This window comes from Labrus mixtus, chromosome 14 (assembly GCF_963584025.1).
Source record: "Labrus mixtus chromosome 14, fLabMix1.1, whole genome shotgun sequence".
Classification (NCBI taxonomy): Eukaryota; Metazoa; Chordata; class Actinopteri; order Labriformes; family Labridae; genus Labrus; species Labrus mixtus.
The window spans coordinates 12,477,355-12,489,421 of NC_083625.1; the positions used below are offsets into that span (position 1 = coordinate 12,477,355).

General features: G+C 40.0%; 1 protein-coding gene across 1 annotated transcript in view; it reads right to left on the reverse strand.

Annotated features, from left to right (window-relative positions):
* Positions 1–12,067, reverse strand: part of stk32a (serine/threonine kinase 32A) — a 65,026-nt gene that overhangs the window by 10,305 nt on the left and 42,654 nt on the right. The window contains exons 7-11 of the mRNA XM_061055132.1: positions 10,300–10,389; positions 8,221–8,324; positions 5,310–5,426; positions 3,267–3,392; positions 151–279 (exon numbers count right to left, since the gene is read on the reverse strand). Of these exons, the coding sequence (XP_060911115.1) occupies positions 151–279; positions 3,267–3,392; positions 5,310–5,426; positions 8,221–8,324; positions 10,300–10,389 (566 nt within the window). The remainder of the gene's footprint in view (positions 1–150; positions 280–3,266; positions 3,393–5,309; positions 5,427–8,220; positions 8,325–10,299; positions 10,390–12,067) is intronic.

Here is a 12,067-nt window from a genome sequence, read left to right on the forward strand (position 1 = left end):
CGTAAATGTTGCAGCTATGTTAAGTTGTGTCTCTCAAACAGAAATCCTTAGCTTTTGGATTGAAGTTGCAGGTGTCTCTTTTTGGAGCCAAAGTTCTCATCCTTCTTGATGTGTAATTATTGTAGTCTTTTTTTTATTTGAAAGCCGTACCTGCGGGGACCCATCAGATCCCTGGTCCTTGGTTTTCCTTGCTAGCCGTTTCTTCTTCTTGTGAAGTGGTTTGGACTCCAGGATCATTTCTTCCAGTTCAAACGTCGGGTCACAGTTTAGTCTTCGCCTCTGTGGAGAAACAGAAGCATGCAGGCGTACATTTAAGAAACAAACAAGTCATTTATGTTTTGAGTGTCAAATTGTATTCATATTTGCCATTACTATGTCAGTATTTACACGTGTCATCTTTTCTTTTCCATGTTTGTTCTGTTGATCTCAAGGTGAAAGTTAAATTTAAAAGAAAAATGAACTGTTTCAATTATACCCTCATGTTGAAGGGGTGTGAAAAAAATTGTTCACTTGGAAAGGTTTTTCCACCAATGTTGGAAATGTATGTTTAATTTGTTAACATCAACTGGGAAGAATAAAAACCCAGCCTGACATCTGCATCCAACGCTGTTCAATTGTTTATACAATTCAATGCAATATAATACAATACAATACAAAACAATACAGAATGATGAAATCCACACTTGACTTCAACAGGAAGGATCTAGGCTCAAACAGCAGCAAACCAGCAGAGACACAGCAGGGTGAACTCAGGGAAGTTGGGGAACAAAACATAATGGCTGAGAGTGTCCTGTCTGTAAGGGACTAAAGGAAGAGGATAGGCCTATAATTAGATAGAGAGACACTGTCAATTCCCCATCGATCCTCTGTGTTTTTCCTCTGCTGTGCCAGCCAGGCCGCTGGGGGATACCCGCTGCTCTGCAGGCGCTATAGACTGAGAATTAGATTAAGTCATTGAGTCCTCTATTCACTTGTGAGAGTTATCCATCTGCATGTATTCAGCTCAGTAAATTATTTTGTCATTGTGTTGATATGAATGACCAACAGAGACAGCTATATTATAAAGTTCTGTACTAAAGCAGAAAAGGCAGAGAAAATGCTGCTTTTCTTAGTGTTATGTGATAGTGTTATGTGATAGTGTTATGGGAATTTGCTCAGATGACCTTTTCAACTACGTGAATGTATCATTTATGTATCGTTTTGGAACATCTGTAGGGGTTTGATAGCGCATGCAGGAAGACTTGGGATCGATCTTGTCCAATATCTTATATATGATTGGGTTTTTAAATGATCCTGGTTGGGTGTTGTGCATGTAAACAGCTGCAATGCAAGTGATAGGGGGTGGTGACGTTTATAGCCTGTGCACGGTGCAAAGGCTGTATGCACGCGACATTTGCTTCTTTATACTTAAAGGAAGAATAGAGTACAACTCTAAACCTTCAGTATTATTTCAGTAGTATAAACAAGTCAGATTCTTTCACTTCATGAAAAATACCTGGAAATAACAAAAAGTATTTGGCCAAATAGAATGTACTGATATAATTTAATCTGTGATAAATATCTAAGGACTATTCAATTTCATTATCATCGCTTTAAAACCAGTCAGACCTTAGCAGGGTTTTATGTTGAAGCATAAACATTATCTATTGTCCTTAGTTGCTGAGTCATCATTATTCTTTTGCTGTATGATTGATCTTCTGAAACTTAAGGTCTTTATTTCCCCCAAATAAACGAGAGGATGGAGAATGGAGGTCAGATTACATTCATTGCTAATCGAATGCATGGAGGCTCATTGATATGGTGCATACAGGATGTGCTACTGTAACTGCATGGCTCCTGTGAGTTCATTAACATAACAGTGCGGTTCCAAACCTTTCTATAGACAAATTAAATCAGCTGAGGATCTATACTAAATTTTTACTATAACAACAGCACTTTTCAGCTGAATTAAAACTGTTTCCTGCTTACTTCCTTCTGATTTCTGACACTAGTATGTGCTTTCTGCCACTGCCTACTTGCATACTTCTATTATAACATTTTCTTTTGTTGACAGCAGGTAGGAGCTGGACTCATGTAAAGGCTTTTAATCAAATTGTGGGTGGTTTCTTATCTGGAATAGTTACCAGCAGCTTTGAGCCGAGATAAAGTAAATAAGTTCACTTACTGTTAAACGTATAGGGATGTGCGCAACTAGCTGACTAAAAGGTTAAACGATGTCATTCTTGCTAGTTGGCACAAGAATTACTTGTTGATTAAATTAATTTTAAAGATGTTTGTAAATTGGCCAATGATGCCAGTCCAACGTTTTGCTCAAACTGCAACACAGCCCTCACCCTCTACTGCCTCAATGTAAACAAGCACAGTGAACAGATAGCGTCAAATACGAGCAGCATGCCTGGTAGTGTTTAGATCTTGAAAAATTGTGATGAAAAGCTGTGAAGGCTGTATCAGGTTAAACTGCCATTTCCACTGAAACAAACTGACATACGGATGTTAATTTGCAAGGCGGGTTGAAAGCTGGTGTCGCTAGCAGCGCTAACATTAGCCACACCGTCAAAGGGAATGACATTGTTTACCCGCAGATTACTTTAAATAAACTGTACTGACTTTGGATTGGTAAATAAGTCTTTTCTTACATGTAGACTTGTCGGTCAGTCTGAATTTAAATTTCCGTTAAACCATCTCGGAAATTAGTCGCTCGGATCATCCCTAGTGAAAAACGGTCACTAGATTACATAACTAGATTGCAACATTCAGCTCCACTTTCTACTCAAATTATTTTTACATGCACCTTCACCAAACTCATCGTAATGATCCAGGGACCACCTGTAGAGCTGCAGGTACGCATGCAGAGGCTTTCCCTGCCTTTGTCTGCGTCTCCAGTAAGTGCCATTAACACACACAAGCTGCTTATTTTTCTTCAGTCGACACACTCAGTGGGAGACCGAGCTCAGCCCAGCAGGGGGTGGTGTCTACAGCTCGAAAAAGATAAGATGAAGGGTGGGGAGTTCTGGCTATATCTGTTTTTTTCACTGACTTCGGGAAATACTTGTATGGGGATACATTTGGGAGAACGGTTAAAAGAAGGAGGGGTTTCAGGTCATTTCTGTTTTTTTTTGTCAAATTAGAAAATGAGCAAATTCCTTATGTAATAAAAAATATGTAACATTGAAATATGGCATCTGTCAGACAGGTTTTCTGCTTAAACGTGAGCCTTTTTACGGGCATCTCACTAAGGTAACATTTAGTTTCTCCCTTGTACTCACATTGGGAATAAAGCCTGGAGGGAGCAGTTTGCTGAGCACAGCGTCCCAGTTGACATCTGACATGTAGTCAAGATCCTGGAGCTCAGCTAGACAGGAAATGCGCTTCTGGACATCTATGCACAGCAACTGAAGAAGACAAAAAAAAAAAAACAACAGGATTTGGGTAAGAACATTTGTCCATGTGGGGTCGACATGGATAGAAAAGTTACTGGCAGGAATCCCACTGAGACCCAGAGAGGACACTGACGCCCTAAAGGATCAGTCTGAGAATGAGGATACAGGGACAAAAGAGGAGGATGGTGGAAATATGTCGGAAAGGACAGGGGGGGATGAAGTCGAGGAGAAAGTGAGCTGAAAATGTGATACATATCGGGAGCAAGCTGTGATGAGGAGGATTCAAGAGGTTGTGAAGGATTACAGACAGATATACAGTATATGCATAATTCCTCTGTTATTCTCTCACTTTCTGTACATCACTGTCTCACTCACTTATACACTGTTACACACGCACACACACACACGCACACACACTCCCTCTCGGTCCCTCCCACATACACACACAGTCACACGTGCGACCAGAATGCCAATGAGCTTGGTAGAGTCTGAGCACGCAGCAATGCAACAGTTAGACTGCAGTGGATGGCTGCCATGACAAAACCCAACGCTACAGCAACGGCATCGCCAGTAGCATAACAATGAAATAACAATAGATTTTTTGACTGTTTAATGTTGATTTTGTTGTGTATCTTAAAGATTTAAGAATATTCCCACCACATCAAATAACAAGGGGTTGTTTTGATGTCAGTGCCGAGCTTTGAGCTGCCCTGTGTGAGTAAGTTTCCTTCACTTTATTTACCTCCAATTGTGTAACCTTGTACTTTGTGTCTCTGTTCTTCCCCCCACGACACATAATCTTCTTTTTGAATACTAATATGACTTTCAAAGTTACACTGCATGCTATCAGATATTCATAAGCAGATAAACCAATAGTGCACCAAAGTGGGGTTGCAACAATGAAACTGGCCCCCAGAATTAGAATTCTGAATACGCACCTTGTTAGCTTGAATGAAGCCCTGTTTTGTCAGGCCTGCTAATTGTCTTCCCAAAGGGATTAAATAATTCAAGCCGAAAAGCAAAATCCAAACCATCTCCTAAAACAAGGGCATCATAAAAGAGCTGACTCTTTTCTGTTAAGTATTCATGACAGGAACACAACATGAAAAAACACTCCATGGCAGTTTACTCATGTCCATAGCGTGATATCGTTACTGTATCGTTAATGTGTGAATATGATAAATGACCAAAGGACATTCTGAAGATGTTCTTGACCTCGTACAAATAAACATCTGTTGTTTGTTATAACACTCTCATCCACCACCACTTGACAGAGCTGACATGACCATTATTAAAAATCTATAGGGGATAGATACTTCAAATACTGAGGACAAATACCACTAATAGATGCAATGCACTTAATACAACTTTACGCTAATGATACCACGATTGCTTTGCAAGAGTTGCATGACTTTAGTTTACATAGAATTCATTGTTGACATCTAAAAAAAATCTTTTATTTTACAAAGATCTGAGGATTTATGGCTAAATAGGCGCAAAAATTAACATTTGAGACTATTTCACTTCCTTTCCTTGAGCACGGGCTAATAAAACATTTTATGCAGATAGGGTACAACTTTTGTAACTTTTGAACACAAACAGAAGCGAAGAAGGGTACACACAGCTAGACCCTATATCATGAACAGATACTTTGTCTGAAGTTGTTCAGTGTGCCTTGAAGAGAAGAGAAGCAATGTGAGGAAGACATTTCTGGTGGTTATCTAGGTTTAAAAATAACCTTTAAAAAATGTACATCTGGCCTTGAAATTGTGCCACAAGTATATAATTAACTTTACATCATGATAGGATATTGGGTATATCCTGGCCTCCTTGCTGTCGAGGTAAAAACTTGCGGTGTATGCGTACCGTTTAGCACACATTGCTAATTTTTAGCTAATGTTATGCATCATGCATATGCTGCTCGTGTACCTTTCTGAGAAGAGACTTCATCTCCAAAGACCAGGCTGCTGGGTAGCTGGGATGGACTTTGTGGAAGGTCTGAAGGATCTCATTAGATGGTGTGCTGGATCTCATCACATAGGGCCGCTGAAAAGAAGAGAGGAGAATATATGGTACAGATTTCTTGAATTCACAGCGATGCACCGCTTGGAGGCGATCCTTTGATTAAGTGCTTGTCTTAAAGTTTGTTCCACAGTGGGTCCTCCCAACCCTCCCTTTTCTTGTTCCCTCCTCTCCTTGTGTTCACCTTCTGTGAACCCATTTACTGCACTGATGAAAACAAATGATAGAGGAAACGGGGAATAATGGACTATTCTCAAAACACTACTTAAACTCTCTTTCAGTATGAGAGGCATGTACGTGGGGCAGAAAACAAGGCTGCTGAGGGTCCTTCTTTACCCTCCAGTCTACACCTGAGACCTGGGTTGGAGATTGAAACAGGGACAAGACTCTTTCAGATTGGGCTGGTTGGATTGTTATTTTTGTCAAAGTTTATATGGTCACATATTCACTTTTTGACCAAATCCATCATGAAACAAATGTCTGGGATATGCAGCAATATTGTTCAATATTAAGATAATAAATGTAAAGTGGGATATGTACAAATATTTGAGTGTGGTATTATCAATCAATCAATCAATCAATCATTGTATAGCAGCAATTCACAATAAGTGTCTCGAGATGCTTTACAAAACAGCATATGGGATAAAATGCTGGCAGGATTTCTCCTTTGTATTCCTCCCGCGTTCCTGTTGTTCACATTTCCTCGTCGCTGAGGTGGCGGTCGGAGCATGCCGTGCATATTAGCTTTAACTTACATTTCCTTTATCACCGTGTAGCTGGCACTTTACTACCAACTGTACTCCATTAATATGAGGGCCGATGACGGTTAAATGGGACTTCTTTTGATATGAACAAAGGGTGAAAGCATGGCCTGAACTCCCAAGTCACATTTACAAATGCAAAAAAGAAAAAGCAAGGTACATTAAAACTTGTTTTTCTGATCCATTGGGTTCAGGCAGTCTTTTGCTAAATGTTTGTTGCACATTCGCAATAATTGCAACAGTTGCAATTTATTGGACATCCCTAAATGTAATGTCATTTCTCAGATGTCAGAGAATTATAAAGAATTTGAACAATATGTTACCCAAAAGATACTCTGCCATTCTTCATTAGATAATAGCTTTTTTAAATACATGACTTCAATTACTGTATATTCCACTCCATACAAGGCACATGTAAGGTAACAGATAATCAAAATAAATAATTCCTCCCCCTTACAGTAAGTCTGCAGTGTCTTAACATATTAGACAGTATCTTTTGCTGTACTAGTAAACCTAAACAGGAGACTTTCTTTATTTTAAGTTTTATTAGTTTTTGCTGTGTAGCAGAGAGGTGGATTATTCTAACCAGGATCCAGTGATATACTGTCTCTGTCAGGGTCTGTCTTTCCTATCTGATGATTTCATAGCAGCAGATATTTTTTTTGAAAAGCACAATGTGGTCTCTGTTTTCCCTCACTCGGGCTGGCTAATTTTGAAAGAAGAAAACACGCCAAAGGCAGGAGGTGGAGAACCAAAGTGACAGTGATTGATTTGTGGTTCAAAAGAATTGTTCAGCTTCCTGGATCCAAACCTATAAGAAGTGTTCGGGCCTGGCAGGTATAGGCACAGTCACCGGGCGAGGAGTGAAATGGTCAGAGAGAGAGAAACATGAATGAAGTGAGAGGGGGCTGAGAGAGAGATAAGATGAAGCAAAGGTGTGAGAAGGGATCGTCGGGTGCCTGGAGCTGGATAATAGATAGCTAGTTCTCCATTTTCAACAGCCAAATAATTCTGCACATCCAACAGGCCAATTTTTTAACGCCTGGAGACAGATTCATGTTTTGTAGACAGCGATGAAATGTGCCAGTCAGAGAAAGGGTGTAGAAGAATGTCCCTGAGAGACACAGGGATGAAGTGATAATGAAATTTCTGGGAGAAGTGAGGGGAGGTGAAGGAAAGTTTGGGAGAGAGGTTTACATAAAGGAAAAAGTGAAGAATGAGGAAAGAGTGTATATGAGTTTAATGTCAAAGTCACTGGAGGTGGGTGTGGAGGCGTTTAAGTGTTTGCTCAGCAAACCATCGCTGAATGAGTGAAGGTTAAAAGCACTTGAAAAATCTAAGTACACAGCTTTAAGGTAAAAGAGAAGACTAGGTGCGTATACCATGTAGGTCAGGAAGAGGACAACGTCTATTTTAGAAGGGTTAAGAGAAGGATTTGAGGTAGAAGAAAAGACAACGCCTGGGGGAGGACTAAAGATATAACTGTGGGCGTGAGATGTAACTCTGAGGACAGAAAGTGGGCTGAATGCATTTTAAGAAGTGTGATGGAAAGTTATGTGAAAAAAAAAAATACTAATAAGGAATTTGTTTCAGCACCACTTCGCTTCAGCTGTGGCATTTTGAATCTATGTCAGTCTTTAAACAGAGGTGATTGCAGTTATTTTTATACGGGCAGACATTCTGCATGTACAGTCCAAAACATAATCAGCGCTCTCATCTGCAGTACAAAATGACTGATTCAAAAGTGTTTATTTCCATAGCATCAAGGGTTTAACTTCTCCAGATGGGGCAAGCCACAAAACTAAATAAATAATATTCTAAAAAAAAATCCATTCCAACTATGTTTTCCTCTTAATAGCTCAAGTCCTACTTTCTACGTCTCCTGCAGAGATTTGACACGCAGCGTGAAAATACATTTAAAAACTGTCCGCAGTAAGGTCAGCGTGAAGGTAGATTTAATCATAGCTTCTATTCCTCTTGATTGTACTTTGTTTGTACATGACATGTTATATTTACTGCTGTTGCACTGGGGCCCGTGTATGTGTGCATCAAGTTACCTGTCCTCTTAGCAGCTCGTACGCTGTGATGCCCAGAGACCACCAGTCCACAGAGAAGGAGTAGCCAGGGTGGGACCCCTCGAAGGTCTGAAAGAGCTCCGGAGCTGACAGACAGAAAACATTGCACCAGAAAGTGTGAAAATAATCAGGTTTGTGCTGCTGTGTGCACCTTCAATTTCAGTTGATTTTTGATGTTTTGATCCCCTTCTCCTATTTTTATGGCACCCCTGTTGGGGACAGTTGATTTCACTTTAACCATTTTCAGACCTAGGTAAACACATTTACCTATTTGTTAAAGTCCGCCATGGAATTGGCTTTGATGACAGCCGAAAAAAAGTGAGGGAGACTCCAGCTGTTCAAAAGGTTTTGGAAAGTTTACAAAATCTTGACGTTCCAGACATTAAAAGTGTAAAAAGGTGACAGAACAGGCATGTTAAAGGAGATGAAAGGGAGAATCTGAGCACAGCTCTAAGTGTTTGCGTTAGTGTTCAAAATAACTTTTACGTGTTTTGTTGCTCCGGGATGAAAAGAGGCTAATTGTAATAATTGGTCCCTGATTTGGAGCCAATATAAATCAAAGTTTCTTCTTATATAATAATTAACTGAACAGATTCTCTCGCAGGATGAGTAATCAAAACCTTTCAGCAGTTATTTATTCATCTTACATTTGTGTGTGAGTGACATAGTGTGTACACTCAGGTTCATGCACACATACACGCAGAAACACACTTCCTCTATCCATCATGGTTTGTTCCCTCTCATGCTGAGGAGAAAAACGTGTAGTTTATCTCCAGAAGCCTCAGAAAATTGGTTTCTTCTCTCCAGAGTATCCATGAATAATCTATTAGACCACAGAGTATTCTCCTGAAATGTACTCGCATGTGGTTATAAGATTAGTCTCCATCATGAGTACACACTTAATGTTCAAAAGGCATAAACGCACACACACACACACACACACACACACACGCACAAAGATGGGCTGCCCTGTCATTGTTTTCCTTTAAATCCTGATATCTATCTGATCGCTCAGGGGCCAGAAACACATTGACCTGAAAGCTCCTGCACATGAGAGTTATGAGCATGACAAGTGAAATGAAAATTGTTGTTTTGTAAAGACTGCAGGCTTTTTGGGCTCATGCAACTTTTATAAATAAGTCTTCAACTGTCAAAGTTATTGCAAACTATTTTGATTATTCACTCTCAAACCACTTTTTGGAATAAAAAAAGTTTGCATTTTCTGCTTCAGGCCTCTTGAATGTGATGATCAAGTCATGATTTTTAAAAAGTTGTCAGAATATTATATATAACAACCGTTTATTGCAAATAACATCAACACTTAAATCAAATGAACGCTGAGAATATAAGCATCCCATGAAGGGAGGTGATGGTGAGGTCGCCATTGAATGTCCCTTTAATTAAAATATTTTCCACTTGAAATGCCTCTGAAGCAAAATAAAGCTCTCTAAATAGTCAACCTTCACTGTGGAACCTTCATCAGTCAATAAACTGCCCACTTAGTTTCAACTGTGTCCGGTTTCATGTCAAAGGTTAGTTACCATTGAAAGAAGAATCGGCCTGACGGGCTGTAGGCGTAAAAATACTTTGTGCTTTGATGTAGCGTTGTAGAGAATAATCTGCATTCCTTCTTAGATCTCAAATAACCTCTCCCGGCGTTTCTGCTCTAAATCCTTATTTATCATCCCTTCATCAATCATTTCATAACTCTTAATGAGTCATAGAGGTTATTTAAAGTGACTCTTGACAGGATTAATCTTCGAAATAAAGCCATAAGCCCAGAGTGGAGATACATGCTGTGTTTGTTGTATTTTCTAAACACTGAGTGATGACACTAGAAAAAAACTGATCTCAATTCTGATTTCTAAATAGCAAAAGGAGGATGTGTCCTGCAGTGAAAGCTGGGCTCACTAAAGTCCCTTGACTGTTTGGGATAAGCACTCATAAGCCTGCTCTGTAGAGTTTATAGATGTTACGTTGTGTGCTTCCTGTAGATTCAATGTCAACTGTTTCCTCTGGCTCTTTTTCTTGACGTACATCGGTCAAAAAGTAGTTTCTTACCCATGTATGGTTTGGTCCCAGCGATGGACGTGGCTTTAAGGTCTTCTTTTACAATGGCTGCGATGTTGAAGTCTGTCAGATGGACGTGCCCTGAAAAAAAAAGGGAAACCTTCATTAACTCAAAGTGGGACAGAGGTTGTTTTTAATGGACATTTAAGTACATCACTTGTGCGAACCCTGTACAAGCTGTGTTTACACAATCATAAGTAACTCTGCCCCCCCCCCCCCCCCCCCCCCCGCCCCTTTAAGCTTTTTGAAATTCAATTTAACTGCTAGCTTTCCCTTAGCAGGTATCCTACTTTGTATGCTGCAAACTCCTCAAGTTTGGTGAGCTGCGTGAGTGAATGCAGACAGCTGAAATTTTCAATAGAACGCAGCATGATATTATCAGGAGAATTCACCTCGAGGGAGTTGGAGGGGGTGGTGACGCCTTTTCCCTGCGATCGGTGCACAATAATAGATTACATGCATGTGACTGTTACCATCGCTGTACACATAATTAAACTGCTGCTGTTCCTTTTTCTATTCACCAGTATGTTCTTCTCCGCTCTTTAGTTGTAATTTTGATTCAGCAGAACTTCACATAGCATTGATATAAAGGACAATATGGGTATAATAGTGTTGTATAGTGGACACCCCCCCCCACCCCATAGTCTAACAAGAAAAGTGTCCCACTGTGAGATCACTGTGTGACCAACCAGATCAGGAGGATATCAGGTGCAGTCTTCCGGATATTCTCCAGACATTTTCAGGAGTGCATATGTGAAGATGGACTTAGATATGCACAAAACAAGGATGAAAAGGAATATTAAAATACAACGTTATCCGTTGAAATCTCCCTTTATGTATTCTAGATCATACTACTCCGTCGTTGATATCATTAAAAGGCATCATATTCAAATAACATGCGGCTGAATTAATGGAATTAGACGTGTGTGGGATGACGGTGTGTCTGAACCGAAAGTGTGTTTTAACTCAGCCTCCCAAAGTCAAATCATTGACCTGTGCCTCGCCGTGCTGCAAGATAGCCCAGAGTCTGCCATGTACACTGAGCCCACACTAATGAGCTGAATATACAGTTTAGGTGTGTGTGTGTGTGTGTGTGTGTGTGTGTGTGTGTGTGTGTGTGTGTGTGTGTGTGTGTGTGTGTGTGTGTGTGTGTGTGTGTGTGTGTGTGTGTGTGTCATACTGAGTGAGGTAGCAATACAAAGCAGGAGAGTTTTGCCGCAGAGTGATTGTTCGGATGGATGGTTGTCCCAGGTAACCACGAAAACACATTCAGTAAGACGACATACGACCTTTTATCTTGATATGAAAATCTATATTTGCACTGAGATACTTAACTTTAAGGATAGAGCATTCTAGAAAAATCACAAACCAATCTTTATTCTTCGTTTCTTTTTGTTTGTGATTTTGCATTAATATGCCTTTTCATTCTGTGGACCTTTTTTTTTTATTCCACCCTTTTCTCTCTACTTCTTTTGATTTCACCTCCCACACTTTCCTCTATCCTGTCCTTATTTTTTTTCGGTTTTGATTTTTCTTTTTCCCACATAAGCCTCATATCTGTTCCCTGCTTCTTTATGCAATGACTTCTTTTTCCTTCTGTGTCCTCTCCACTTAGAAATATACACATAGCATATGCTGTATTCAGTGCGGTGTTGTGTGAGTGTAGCTATAAGTGATGCAAAATATGGAGGTAGCTCTGTGCACTGCCAGTATAAAAGAAGCATTGTGAAGGCTTTCTGAGGACTGTGACAGAGGTGCA